Source organism: Microcaecilia unicolor, chromosome 14, assembly GCF_901765095.1.
Source record: "Microcaecilia unicolor chromosome 14, aMicUni1.1, whole genome shotgun sequence".
NCBI lineage: Eukaryota > Metazoa > Chordata > Amphibia > Gymnophiona > Siphonopidae > Microcaecilia > Microcaecilia unicolor.
In genome coordinates, this window is record NC_044044.1 from 32,409,513 (window position 1) to 32,424,213 (window position 14,701).

At 42.8% G+C, this 14,701-nt stretch overlaps 2 protein-coding genes across 13 annotated transcripts in view; both read right to left on the bottom strand.

Annotated features, from left to right (window-relative positions):
* Nucleotides 1-4,439: 4,439 nt before the first annotated feature.
* On the bottom strand, nt 4,440-5,384 carry LOC115457392 (olfactory receptor 5V1-like). The gene has a single exon (XM_030186810.1). The coding sequence runs from the start codon at nt 5,382-5,384 to the stop codon at nt 4,440-4,442; it is 945 nt and encodes a 314-aa protein (XP_030042670.1).
* A 5,615-nt stretch (nt 5,385-10,999) lies between these two features.
* The window catches only part of LOC115458425 (rap1 GTPase-activating protein 1-like), a 40,939-nt gene continuing 37,237 nt past the window's right edge, over nt 11,000-14,701 (bottom strand). For 9 of the 12 annotated variants that reach the window (XM_030188388.1, XM_030188384.1, XM_030188390.1 and 6 more), the window contains 2 exons: nt 14,013-14,098; nt 11,000-13,899 (listed from right to left, as the gene is read on the bottom strand). In XM_030188388.1, the coding sequence (XP_030044248.1) occupies nt 13,876-13,899; nt 14,013-14,098 (110 nt within the window). In that variant the 3' untranslated portion in view covers nt 11,000-13,875. The remainder of the gene's footprint in view (nt 13,900-14,012; nt 14,099-14,701) is intronic. The other 3 variants (XM_030188380.1, XM_030188379.1, XM_030188383.1) reach the window with 3 other exon arrangements.

The following is a 14,701-nucleotide window of genomic DNA, read 5'->3' on the forward strand; positions in this document are numbered from 1 at the left end:
TTGATATGTGCCCATTTTGCTACATGCTGTTCTCTAACAATATGCACCAAATCTAATAGCGCACAACCCGAAAGGGGGCGTGGGTGGGTCAGAAGCATTCCTAAAATGTGCACACGATTTTATAGGTTACTGGGGATGTGCAGCCAAATTGGGCACCTCATTTCAGCAGGTGTAAGTCTTGATGCTCAAATTTTGCTGCCGAAATCGGCCCTCGGTGTTATTTTATAATGGGTGATAATCTTGAGTAAAACGAAGGAGTAGGGTAGATTGGCTCTTTCAATAAACCAAGGGAGACGATATTAAAACAACACAAATGACTGAGTTGTTCCAATAAAGATCACCTTTTTGAATTATCATCTTCCTTGGTTTTTCTCTTGCTGACACACGTAGGGGGGGGGGGGGGGGGGGTTCATCGTTCCTCCACTTTGTGTGATCATCTTGAGTGCCATTACAGAATAGCATTGAGTGCCGATTTTGTTGCACGATTTATGAGCACCATTTATTGAATCTAACCCATAAATACAGTCCTAATTATGCCCGGTTAGATTCTGGACACTGCCAAACACTCATATCCACTTGAGATCTAACTGAGGGGAAAATAAAATTAAAAAGTGTTTCATGGCCTCTCCTAATTGCTCTCTGAACTCATTAAATCAGTCTTCGTTGCAAAGTTTTATAGAAGACGGAAACTGGGCAGTTCCTCTTTTATGGAATTACTTGCTTCTCGAAATGTGCTTGGAGGATGATTCATTCCACTTTAGGAAGAAAGGAAAGACATTTTTATTTGAACAGGCTTTTTAAGTGTAGTCATTGGGGGATGATTTCATTATTGGTTTATCATATGTGTGTATTTGTCTTTTTGGACTGGTCCAATTTTTCTGTTTTTTTTTTTTTTAATAATATTTAAAATGTTACATTGTAAGCTGCTTAAAAGCTGTATTTCTGTCATATAAATGTTTTTTAAATAAATAAATAAATAAATATACAAATTCATCCTTGACATCAGATGTAGAGCAATAGTTGGCTTGCCAAATGATTTCTGGTGTAAGGCTGCAGGAAGCGAGGACAGACCAGAATAGCTACATAATAATTCAGAGGTCACTCATCAATGTCCGGAATATGGCACTGGAAGCATTTAAATCTTAAGAGATTTATCTGAGCAACATCACCACAAATCCTTTGGGGAACAGATAATTAGACAAAGGGGAAATCATTATCTCTTCCACGCTTACAAGTTAGATCAAATAAAACAAAAATTAAAAGAAAACACTCAAGAGTAGATGATAGATGAAGAGATCAAACATGCACATGTCCAATGGCCATGAGTTGAGCGCAACAGGTGAAGTGGGAAACCACAGGACAAAGCGATCATGGACCTGGACAATGGTCAGAAAGAGCATAGGAGAGAGTGGAAAAATATATTTTAATGGAATATAAAACAGATCTCCTGCCTCAGAGATAGGGCAAGTGTGACATAGTCATTATGGGGGCCCTTTTTCTAAGTTGTGGTAGAAAGGGGCCTGTGCTAGTATCTCAGTGTGTATTTTGGCATGCACTGAGGCCCCCTTTTACAGCAGTGGGTAAAAGGCTGTCTTTTTTTGAGGGGGTGGGCCTTTACTGCCACCCACTGAGATGGCGGTAAGGGCTCCCACGCTAACCCAGTGGGCAGCATAAGCACTGGTTGAGATCAAATTTTTGTAGCGCCAGAAATGTCCTGCACTAGGGGTGGTGCGAGGTGGGTTTACTGCTCTTAGTAAAAGGGCCCCTTTGAAAAATATTTAGACAACCCCACATTTATTTCTTACCTCATATTCAAAGCAAGTTATTTGCACTGGTGCTCAATAGTCCCATAACGTAACAGAAATACCATCTAGTACAAGCACAGTACAGGCAACACCCATCACAACCACCTATGTATAGGATAAAACCCACCTCAGCTTCAGAGCAACCAAACCATAAAATTCCTCATTCAACCCCTTGCCAATATAATCCTGCCCCTGAGAGAGTAGGGGGTCTTTTTGGAGATAATATGGTGCAATCAGTGGGTTCCTTAGGATGGAGCAGGCAGGGGTCTTTCACAAATGATTAACTGGGGGCAAGATGTTAAGCGTCCTGGTGTGAAACAGGAGTCTAATGGTTGGAGCAGTAGATTAAGAATCCGAGAAGATGGGGTTCAATTCCACTGTGGCTCCTTGTCAGTCCTTCGTCCTCCATTGTCTCAGGTTCAAGAGTCCTCTGGGGACAGGGAACTACTTGCCTGGAGCTCACCTTGAACCTTTGACAAAATATTTGAACTAGAAGTGAGTACAATAACAAGCTATGCCCTGGGGAGGTCTCCTGGAAGATTACATCTGAAGACAAGTTTAACTCAGGGACAGTGTATAGATAATTCTATTTATTAACATTTCCATGTTATGTTATCTGCGGCTGTCTAAGCCCCTGGAGTAGAGGTGCTGGAAACTGAGAAGACACATGACAGGATTTTCCTTTTCAGCCAGCCACTCAGTGTTCACAGCTCTAGCTGGGGGAACTGCAGAGTCCACCACTGTACCCACCCACCCTCCCCAGCTCATAATTATTACCTGTAAGGGCTATGTGAAAACAAGCTCCTTAGAATGGGCAGGCTTGCTTCTTCTCAGGTTCTTCCGCTGGTGACAGCTATTTGGGCTGAAATCAAGGCTAAATTGGTCATTTAATGAGCTGGACTTCCTCTAATGTCATTTTTGGTCTCTGCAATATCTTTCCTTCGTGAAAACTGATATGACGGGAACAGGATTCAGAACTGTGGCCAGCACCAACATTACTGCATTGCTGTAACTTCAAAAAAAAAAAAAAAAAAAGAAGCTTAAATTTAGTTTGGGGAAAATAATCTAGAGGTTGATGGCACCTAGTGGTTGAAAACACCAGGAAAGGCTTCAGAAAACAGAGTACAGAGATGTGGTAGCCGTGTTAGTCCACTTTTAAATGTAATCAATAGAAACAGAATAAATTAAATCACAGAAAAGAAAACAAAATGATACCTTCTTTATTCGACTAACTTAAAACATTTTTTGATTAGCTTTCAAAGGTAGCCCTTCTTCGTCAGATCATGAAAATAAACAGATGATTAATGGGCTTATCTATATGACCGATATTCAGCGGCCCCACCCTTATACTGGTCCTAACGTTGCATCACTTAGAATTGGAAATCATATCACCCCCCCCCCCCCAAATGGATACATGAATCTGGATATGGCTAGAAATTGCAGCTTTGGCTGCATGTTGAGTTGGCCAACTAATGTATCCATTAGTTGGTACTGAATATTTTTTTGGAAAGAGCTCTTATTCAGGAAACACTCAATCGTGACTGTATAAGAAGCTGTAGAATATCAATCAGACCATGATTCTGACAGGGAGGATATGAAAAATCTCAGTTGTACCTGTGACTCCACTCAGCTTTTTCTGCATAGAGAGAGAAAGAAATCACGCTGCTGACTTTAAACATTACCAAGAGCTCCAGGGATGAGATTCCCCCAAGCAAAGATAAATTTGTAATCAACGCATGTATCAATTTATTCCTGAATGTTTATATCCCACGAGTCCAAAGAACAAATCAGCCAGGTCAGCTCATAATATATAAATTCATTAAAAAACACAGAGTGATCTTCCCTCTCCCAATGTCCCAGCAAGCTTTTAGGGGACACTCTTTCCTCTGAACCAATACTGTCCCAGCATGGTGTTAAGGGACATTCTCCCCTCTGAGCCACTACTGACACAGTGTCCCAGAATAGTATAAGGGACACTCTTCCCTCTGAGCTAGTATTGACCCAGTGTCCCAGAATGATATATGGGAGCACTGTCCCTTCTGAACCAATACTGTCCCAGCATGATGTTAGGGAACATTCTGCCCTCTGAGCCAGTACTGACCCAGCATGGTATTAATGGTACACTTCTTTCTAATCATGCAACCCAACATGATTTTAGAAGATGTGCTACCTTCTGAGCATGAAGATAGAGGTGATAGGAGGAACAAGGTGGTGATTATTTCTGGGGAAGTAGGGGACATGGGGTGAGGAGACACAGGATGTGGTGGTTATTACTGGGAGTGTAGAGGACATGGGGTGAAGAGTAATATGAGGAGGCAGGGTGATGGTTATTAGTGGGGGTGTAGAGGGCATGAAGTGAGGAGATAGGAGGTTGGTGATGGTTATTGCTGTGGATACGCAGGGCATTGATGAATGCATCTCAGCTGACAATTTCCTCCTATTTTCAAACTTCTTTCCCAGAGATTCTGTTACGTCATTAGGAACGATATCACTTATAAAGAAATATTTCAAAATGAAGAACTGATTTTATGTAAAGAACTGACAACAACTGCAGTTATATCATAAAAGTTTTTAATTTATTTGTAATCCCTCTCAACAAATCATTGTAGATCCAACATGCAACTTTCCCATTCCTCAGTCTACAATTCTTCTCCCTGCACATTTTCTTAGGGCGTCTTTAACATCTTTGTTCCTCAGGCTATAAATGATGGGGTTCAGCATAGGGATCACGGCATTGTACAACGCACCAAAGAGTTTCTCCCCAGGCATTGTGTTCATATTCACAGGTCTCATGTACACAGAAAGCACAGTCACATAATATATTACGACAACTGTAAAGTGGGAGGAGCAGGTGGAGAAGGCCTTTCGCCTCCCCTCTTTAGAATTGATTTTCAAGATGGCGGAGATGATGTAGACATAGGAGGTCAAAGTGAGCAGGAAACAGCCCATAACCAAACACAAATTGAGACTAGTCATGAATACCTGAACAATGGAGACGTCACTGCAGGAGAGCTTCAGCAAGGTTTGCAGGTCACAGAAGAAATGGTTAAGCTCATTGTTACCACAGAAAGAGGCTTGAGCTGTCAACACAATGTGTGGTATCGAATCCAGAAATCCAGCAATCCAGGAACTGGTAGCCAGCAGGGCACAGACCCTCTTGTTCATGAGAACTGAGTAGCGCAAGGGGTTGCAGATGGCTACATAGCGATCATAGGCCATGGCAGTAAGCAGGTAGAACTCCACGCCAGTAAAGGACATGATGAGATAGAGCTGAGTCATGCATGCCTGGAAAGAGATCACTTTGTTCTCTGTTAAAGTAATGACCAGCATTTTGGGAAGAGTGTCAGAGGTGTAAGAGATGTCCAGGATGGCTAGGTTGCAGAGGAAGAAGTACATGGGCTTGTGAAGGCGAGAGTCCATGCATGTTAGGGTCAAAATGACAATGTTCCCAGTCAAGGTGACCAGGTAAATGAACAAGAACACCACAAATATAAGCATCTGGAGCCTTGGAAGATCAGAGAACCCCAAGATAAGGAAGTCTACCACTTTGGTCTGATTTCTACTCTGCAGGCCTTCCATGTGTGCTTGGACAGAAAATGGAGAATACTGGAAAAATGGATTTATTTTTGATTATTTAAATCATGCTTCCTCGGGTACTTGATTATTAGAGTGGTAGCTGGGTAGTGGGATTGGGGATGGAGTTCAGGACAACTGAGGAGCTACCCATTGTGATATGCACACTTGAAAAGTTGGAATTTTAGACAGTCAATTGTCAAATAGTAATTTGTGCTATGGAGCAGATACAATATGGGGGAAAGCATGACAGAAGGAGGTGACCACTGCAGAACTTTGAAAGGACAACATATAATTGAACGTGAAGAGACTGTGGTGAGTGAGAGCAGAGAGATATGTGGGGAGGGAAGAGCAGATCTTTAAAGGCTATAAAATCAGGGGTTTAAGCATTTCATGGTGTTTGACAGAAAGCCACAGAAGAGATGACATAGGCAGTGGGACATGAGGAAGCACTGGTCCAGCAGAAGAGTTCTGAAGAAGCCAAGGTGGACGACTAGAGGATGCTGGTGTGAAAATCTAGGCAAGAAAAGAAAAAAAGGATGTGAAAAAAAAGAGACACTCAGAATCACATGTCAAAGAACAGCAGATTTTGTTGAACCTATGAAGTTGATAACGAACAAATGATCTGGCTGAAGAAATTCTGTATATACGTGTATAAATGGAGAAGTAGGAGTGACCCTCAGGGAGCATGGAGTCCATAGAATCAAAGCCTGTGGGTGGCACTGAAGTGTGAACAGAGGTTAGAGAGCAAAGATCTCCAGTTTTTGACGGATCAGGCACTGGGAAGAGAGAGTGCAACCAGGACAACACAATCACAAGGCAGAGTAAGAGTTGAGCTGCAAAACAGAAGAGAGGGAGAGAGATAAAAGTGTCAAGAAGGGGAGGAATAAGTTCAAGAATAAATAAGGATTTATCTGATAAGAAGATCATTGGACCTGAAGCTCACTTTAAAAGCCTGCATACGCTTTTTAGCCGTGAAGGTGAACATAGCCATGGAGCCAGATGGGACGCATCGTAGGATATTATCAGGTTTCAGAGAGGTTGTGGCAGTCCTATACAGTTCTGTCCAATCACTCTTTGGAGGCAGAAGTGGTTTCGGACTGGAAGTGGACAAATGTCACACCTCTCATAAAAGTGAGAGTAGAGATTAAGTGATCCGAGAAAGCGTAACAACTTATTTTGAAATTTTATATTGGCTAAAATTTACTAATATTATTATTTCCTTGTCTTCTTTTTTTTCCCAATGGGAATTTCATTTGATTGTATTTAATTTTAGCTAAATGTTAAAGTGTTGTTTTGGCTGTATTTCCAGATAAGAATAATCTGAAATAAATAAACAGGATTCAGAACTGTGGTCAGCATCAACATTACTGCATTGCTGTAACTTCAAAATTAAAAAAAAAAGAAGCTTAAATTTAATTTGGGGAAAATAATCTAGAGGGTGAAGGCACCTAGTGGTTGAAAACAGCAGGAAAGGTATTTAAAAAAAAAGTGAGAGTAGAGAAATGACTGCTAACCGCAAACCATCTGACCTCAGTGGTGGGTAAACTAACAGAGTCATTACTGAACGAAAGGACCATGAAATATTTTAGTACTGCACATTACAGCCCCAAGACATCATTGTTTCTACCAGAGAGAGATCACATTAAATCAAATTAATGTCCTTAATGAGGTGAGGAAAGAACTTGAGCAGGTTGAGCAGTGGATGTGGCATGCTCAGATTTCAGCGAGATCCTTTCACTATCCCTAGGTAGGTAGCTCATAAATGAGTTGGGCAGCCCGAGGGTGGGTTCTACCGTTGTAAAGTGCATTAGAAAACTGTTGAGTGATCAGCAACAGGAGGCAATGGAAGCGGACCTAGGTGAATGGCCCCTGTGTCTGTCCAATATTTTAAAAGTCACATACTGCAGAGGGAGTAGCAAAAAAAGGTTTATCTTTTTGCAGTGATCTAAGAAAATCCGGAAAGTGGCTGAGTGCAAACTCATACATGCAATGAATTCCAAAGGAGCGGTACATGAGGGGGAGGGGATGAGGTGTGTGTAGAGGGAGGGAAGGGGTGTTGATTCTATTGTGATGTAAATAAAAGAGTGATCTTGGGGTGATTATATCTGATGACCTCAAGGTAGAAAAACTCTGCAACAAGACAATGGCTGGATTCAGAGGGGTATTGTGTTTAATTCTGGAGATCACTCCTGTGGAAGGATAGAGACAGACTGGAGGCAGTTTAAAGAAGGACTAAAAAAAAAGGTGCAAAGTCCACGCCCAAAAAAATCTGACATGAAACAAGGACTTTAGAGCAGGGGTTCCTCAGGACACACCAAGCTTGTTTGGTTTTCGAGATATCCACAGTGAATCTGCATGAGATAAATGCGGACTCATTGCTTCCATTGTAACCAGATTTATCTCATGGCTATTTATTCTGTGCATCCTACAAACCTGACTAGGTGTGTCTCGAGGACTGGGTTTTGAACCCCTGCTTTAGACGATAGGAGGGGAAATGAAAGACACATTCATATGCCAGAAGCGGATAATGAACTCACCAGAAGCAAAACATTTTCAGAGGAAAAGAAATTCTAAAAACATTTTTTTCTAGCTGCTCCTTGAGTAACCCTTAGCCAGCCTGCTTTTCAGGAGAGCCACAGTGAACAGGCTTAAGATAGATTGTTTTTGGAATGAAGGCAGTGCATTGCAAATTTCTCTCATACACGTACTCACTGCGGACATCCTGAACACTGGACGGGCTACTAGTTACTCCAGGAATTTCCATGATCCCCTTGGAGCAGGCACCAGCCTTGCCCATCTTACTAAAAGTCACACCTAAAATCTGGCACAAAAATGACCTGAGAATGCACCTGCAGAATCGGAGTCAAATCTAGTCAAATGCACATGTCAGTAGATTGCCATGGAGGAGATATTTACCCGGGTGAAGGAGCTACCTGGAATGGTGAGCACATTTTCATTACTGGGTTCGATCAAGAGAGGTAACAGTGTACACAGCTTTGGATTTTCAAAACTATATGGAAACATTTCTACAAGCTCTGATACCCAAGTACGTTTCAAAGTATGCCTGAGCTATGACTCTCTGGAAACTGGTGCATTGCCCACGATTGAAAGGTATCTGCGTCCTTTGCATCCTGCCCAAACAGGTTGAAGCTTGTTCTCTGAGTGGCCCAAAGATCTGACATGCAACAACAATTTCACGTGATGCTTCTAAGGAAAAATATCTAGGAATCTGTTACCCTGTTTAGGCTTTTTTTTTAATTTCCAAGTTGTCCAGTTTCAGCTTTCACGCTCTTTCTCTGCTCCATTACGGGGTGCCTGAGATGTCAGACCCTTAGTGAATGTCAACATCCTAGCCTGATGTTCATCTATCAGTCTGGGCTGCACTGGCTTTTACGCTCCAGTAATTTTCCAGTGAACTGTTTCTGTTACAGTTGGTATGTTAGAAAAGTACAGCTTCTGGATCAGGGGAAAATCCTTAAAATTTACAGGATTTCCCTTACACCCCCCCCCCCCCCCCATTTTTTAAAACAAGTCTAGTCCTTTGCAATCTGCATGAGTCAAAATTTTTCAGATACAACCTTATAGCAAGACCAGCTGAAGAACTCCAGACACAGTAAATGACGGCAGATAAAGACCTGTATGGTCCATCCAGTCTGCCTAACAAGATAAAAGACAGGAGAAATAGGGGGGGGGGGGGGGTTCTTGTGACCTGGACTGGCCACTGTTGGAAACAGGAGACTGGTCTAGGTGGACCCTTGGACTGACCCAACAGGGCAACTTTTATGTTCTTAAACTGAACGTTCTACTCTAAACAGCAGTAATGTGGTTTTTTTGTTTGTTTGTTTAATGCCCTATTGTAAACCAATGTTACGTCAGTTTTCTAATGATGCTGTGGAAATTATGTCTATTTCTGGCAAGGGAATATAAAGGCGGAAAACCCTGCAAGCTTATAGCTAAGAATAAAATTACACACACAGTACATTTATAATGAGGAAAATATAATCACCTTCCCTGCATGTCCTTCTCTCACTCTCTCTCTCTCGTCTGCGTGAGGAAAACACTCACCCTCTTCTCTGCGGACAGGGCAGGAGGCTGAGAAGCAGAATTTAAGCATGACTAAGAACTCCTGGGACAGGATCCCTGAAGCAATGGGAAGTCTGCAAAGTCTTACAATCTCCAAAAACTTAGAAGCAAATCGTTTTCTTTGTTGTAGAGAAACTATGAACAAATCAGTTGATATGTGATGTAGAAAATCTTAAACATGACAAGAAGAAACGCTAGCTCTCTGAACCAGTACTGACCCGATGTCCCAGTATGGTGTTAGGGGACACTATCCTCTCCGAACCAGTACTGACCCAGTGTCCCAGCCCGGACATTTTTCCCTCTGACCCAATACTGACCCAGTGTCCCAGCATGGTGTTAGGAGAATCTTTCCTCTATGAACCAGTACTGACCCAGTGTCCCAGAACAGTGCTAGGGGACACACTCCTCTCTGATCCAGTACTGATCCAATGTCCCAGCATGGTGTTAGGGGACAGTCTCCCCTCTGAACCAGTACTGACCCAGTATCTCAGCATGGTGTTAGGAAAAAATCTTCTCTCTGACCCAGTACTGACCCAGTGTCCCAGCATGGTGTTAGGAGAAACTTTTCCCTCTGAACCAGTACTGACCCAGTGTCCCAGCACAGTACTAGGGGACACACTCCTCTCTGACCCAGTACTGATCCAATGTCCCAGAATGGTGTTAGGGGACACACTCCCCTCCGGACCAGTACTGACCCAGTGTCCCAGCATGGACATTTTCCCTCTGACCCAATACTGACCCAGTGTCCCAGCATGGTGTTAGGAGAAACTTTCCCCTCTGAACCAGTACTGACCCAGTGTCCCAGCATAGTGTTAGGTGACACTATCCTCTCCGAACCAGTACTGACCCAGTGTCCCAGCATGGTGTTAGAAGAAACTTTTCCCTCTGAACCAGTACTGACCCAGTGTCCCAGAACAGTGCTAGGGGACACTCTCCTCTGTGACCCAGTACTGACCCAGTATCTCAGCATGGTGTTAGGAAAAAATCTTCTCTCTGAACCAGTAATGACCCAGTGTCCCAGCATGGTGTTAGTACAAACACTTTCCTCTGAACCAGTACTGATCCAATTTCCCAGAATGGTGTTAGGGGACACTCTCCTCTCTGAACCAGTACTAATCATGCTTCCTCAGGTACTTGACCACTGAAGAGAAGACCAAGCCTTAGATTATTAGTGGTAGCTGGGTAGTGAGATTGGGGATGGAGTTCAGGACAACTGAGGTATGGTATTAGGGGACTCTCTCCCCTCTGAACCAGTACTGATCCAATGTCCCAGCACTGTTTTAGGGGACATCTCCCTTCAGATCCAGTACTAGACCTAGTGGTTCAGTGAAGTTGTATAGAGCAGTTAGTGATTTACAGATTACACAAATTGAAACTGTGGTTAATCACTCATCTTTATACTACATCTTTTTAGATGATTCTTCATTGTCTGAATTTTTCAGGGTTGTGTAGCATTTCCCACAACTCAGCAGAATCATTGAAATCCTCTCATGCTCCACACAGTAGCAAAAGCAAGTCCGAGGCCAACGCCTTCTCACTTTATTATGAGTTTACACAGCACAGACAGATCGACACACAGAAAGTTGGTTACAAGTCATTTTCACATCGATGACACAAAAATATTGCTATATTGATACTCAAACCCTCCGCCTTCCCATCCCAGTGCACTGTAAGTGCAGCTTTCTACAGGAAATGAGAATATTTTTCATATATACTGGTTGCTAGTGGTTAGGGAGAGATATTTCTCTCCCTTTTTCCTCTTCCCTGCCAGCCACATTTCTCAGACACTTTTAAAGAAGTTTTCACTCGTAACCATCTACACTAACCTCTGGTTTTCCCTGAACATTGATTTCCTTTAATATAGGATACTTCACATTTTTCATGGAAACTTTCTGTTGGGTTGGGTAAGGGTCACATGACCCAACCTCAAATTGCCCCATAAGCCATTAGACGACTCTGGGTTGGTCAACAGTTGGCACAGCAGGAAATGACCTCATCTGTCTTCTGCTTTCTCGCCCTTTCTTTTTATCCTGTAGTATAAGGAAACAGATGAGAACATCCATATGACATGACTGAGGCTCCAAGCCTCCCTAGTCTTTTTCTATTGTGTGGGTGGGAGAGTGTCTGAAACAATACTGAAGCTAAACAAGATGATGTTTTCAAGGAAGGTCATCTGCGGGCAATCTGTAGGTACATCAAGGCTTTTCATGTTGCAGTCAAATGCTGTCCCACGGGTGGTCTGCAGATTTCTGCATGCCGAGTTAGCGGAAGACAGTTAAGACATGGGCTGGGGTGGATGGCCAGAGCTCTAATCATGAGAGGCTTTGGAGAATGAGATGATGCTGGTGTAGGCTTACTTCCTGGTGCCAGATTCATGAAGAACAAGCTGGCCTTCTCTTGTTCTCTCTGGGAGGGATGAGTACCATTGGAGAAAACTGGTTCACAAGACTAGGCCCCCAAGGGCAGTTAAAAGTATCTCATCAGTTAGGACGGTGGCCCCTCCTGGATTAATTAGTAACACATGATTACAGTCAATCTGGGAAGTTCGTAATAGGCATGTCTAGGTAAGAAAGCGTCACAGATAGGTGAGAAGGGTACAGTTAGCTTGAAAAAAGACCAAAGGTCCATTGACTATAACATTTAAGACACAATAGCGGTTTGGATGGAGAACATTTTCCTAACTGACCCCAAAAGGGTTGTGATGCTTCTACACTCTCAGAGGAGTTGCGACTGCCTTGGCTCGACTTGCCCCTTTCACACGCCTCTTATGGCCCTGAAGTAGAAATCACCCTATGGAAACATTCCAGTTACCCTCTGAATCATCTCAGGAAGCTCTTGCACATCTGAACAGGGCCAAGAAGGTGAGCAAGCCTTTTCATTTCATCAAGATATCCTGAAAACAGAGATCAAAAGACACAGGAAGCCATCGACATTGTACACAGTCAGAGTGTTTCATATCAGCTCATTACTCCCCCTACTCAGGATGGACTTCCAGACAACATTCCTTCCCTCACTCCCAAAAAAAATCAAGGAAGAGGATTGAACAGGTCTCTGAATTACTTTCAGATACTATCTCCTATTCGTTCGTCATCTGTGGATTAAATAAAAGATCAACATGAAAAGACCAACCATAATACATCCCATATCCAAGAGCCGTTATATACCCCACTATAACCAACAAAATCCATCATAGACCTCGGTATCCATTCACCCTCTCCCATGTGTCCATTCTTCAATATAGTCCAATATCGATTCATTCTTCCCACGCACATTCCTGAAAACCAGGCATTAATTGTCTCATCCAGTTCCTCTGTCGATGCTGAGTATTTGGGAGACATCTGCACTAAGTACATAGTTCTACAGCCTTCTACACATCTGGGTTACCTCTGCATGTCTGGCCGCATGAAAGTTTGGGAATTAGTTTAAGGATTCTGCGGTGAAATGAGTGGTACAAGGCGCATCCATTTTTAAGCTGGAACCCTGTCAGTTAACACACTCAGCTCAAATCAACTCTGCCACACTCATGAGAAAAAAGGAAAAATAAGATACAGAAGTTAGATAATCAGAAATAAAATATGTAAAACAAGTGACCATAGAGACAAGAACCCCACACGGAGAGGGAGGTTGATAAATGTTTAAGCTCTTGATGACAATTTGATCCTCACATGTAGGTATTAAAAATATCTGGACATGATTAGGAGGGTGATACCATTGAGGTCTATGGAGGTGAATGAGGTGGTTAGGAGGGTGATACCACTGTAGTCTTTGGGGATAAAGGAAATGGTTAGGAGAGTGATATTAATTCTATTGGGGTGAATGACATGGTTAGGAGGGTGATCCCATTGTAATCTATGCAAGTGAAGGGTTTGCTTAGAAGGCTGGTGCCACTGAAGTATATGAAGGTGAATGATGGGTACTGTTGAGGGCTATGCAATAGAGTGATTTAATTAAATTTGGGTGTATGATACCACTGAAGTCCTTTGAGATGAATGGGCTGAGTTTCTGTAAGTTATGGTTATTTTCACAGGACGAACAGTTGGGATTCCTAATGATACATGACCTCCACAGCAATCCTACTACAGCTAAACCCAGCCATTCAACTGCAGGCTGTATCCCTTAGACCTTCCATGCCTATCCTTCTGGATTTCTCTGGGATAGCAGTAATACATAGCAGTGGAGGTTATTTTGGCTTAGCATTTAGAAACCACTCCCATCTAGAAGAAAAAGCCAACCAAAACAACCCTTCCAGATGAAGACTGTGTGATCTCCTTCTATTTGGGGTGTGTGAAAGGCATTGGTAATGGTGGGTAATTCACTGAAGTCAGATCTTGGCGCGCCCTCAGCCCCTGACCTGCTGTAAGTTACCTGTGCATTAGCTAACATGCACCATGGCACCCCTCCAGCGATGACATCACACACAGCACAAAATGGAGGCCTGTGGAATAAGGAAATGTCTTCTTTTTAAGCAGGTTCTGGAAGGATATCTGGGGCTGTCTAGTAAGAGTTCTCTGCATGGGTTGGGTGGGGTAGGGAAGGTGGGGAACATACCGGGATGTAGCGTGGGGGCTCTGTCTTGCTCACTTTCACTTTCTCTTCGGATACTGGTGTATTCCCATAGCGTAGGAGTTTTGTAACTGAAAAGAAAAGATTATTCAAAATTATCTCCTTTCTGCCTCAGTTCCAATCCCTGGTACGTCTGAACCTGAGGGAGTCATCTTACCTTGCCAAAAGCAATAAGAAAATGGTTCCTTCCGCATTTCACTATTTAGAAGCTGTCATAAAGTTTAAGCAGCAAAACGAGAAATAAAATCTTTCCGTCGCAGAGATAGCGACATTAATGGGGCAATTTTAAAAGCTTTGTCAGCAGCTGCAAAGTGTGTGAGTTCCTTTACCCATTTCTCATAGGGAAAGACATTCACTCTGAAAACTGCCCAGGGACACACAAAACATGCAGCTTTGAACATACCCTTGCCATTTCTTCCCGTAAATTTACTCTACTCTGATTCTACCTTCTTTCCTCATTGGTTAAAACATGCCTACTTTTGATCCCTGGGTAGACTTTTACCCTAGAAAAGATTGAGCCTTCTCAGGCATCATATTTATCTGGGTAAATGGCTTTTGAAAATGGACCTACACCTGCTACATTGCTGGGGCAATGTTTGAAAGGGGAACTGGACTTAGCTCAAATGTTTTCAGAAATAACTCAAGGAAAGCTACATATAGATATTGTCGGCATT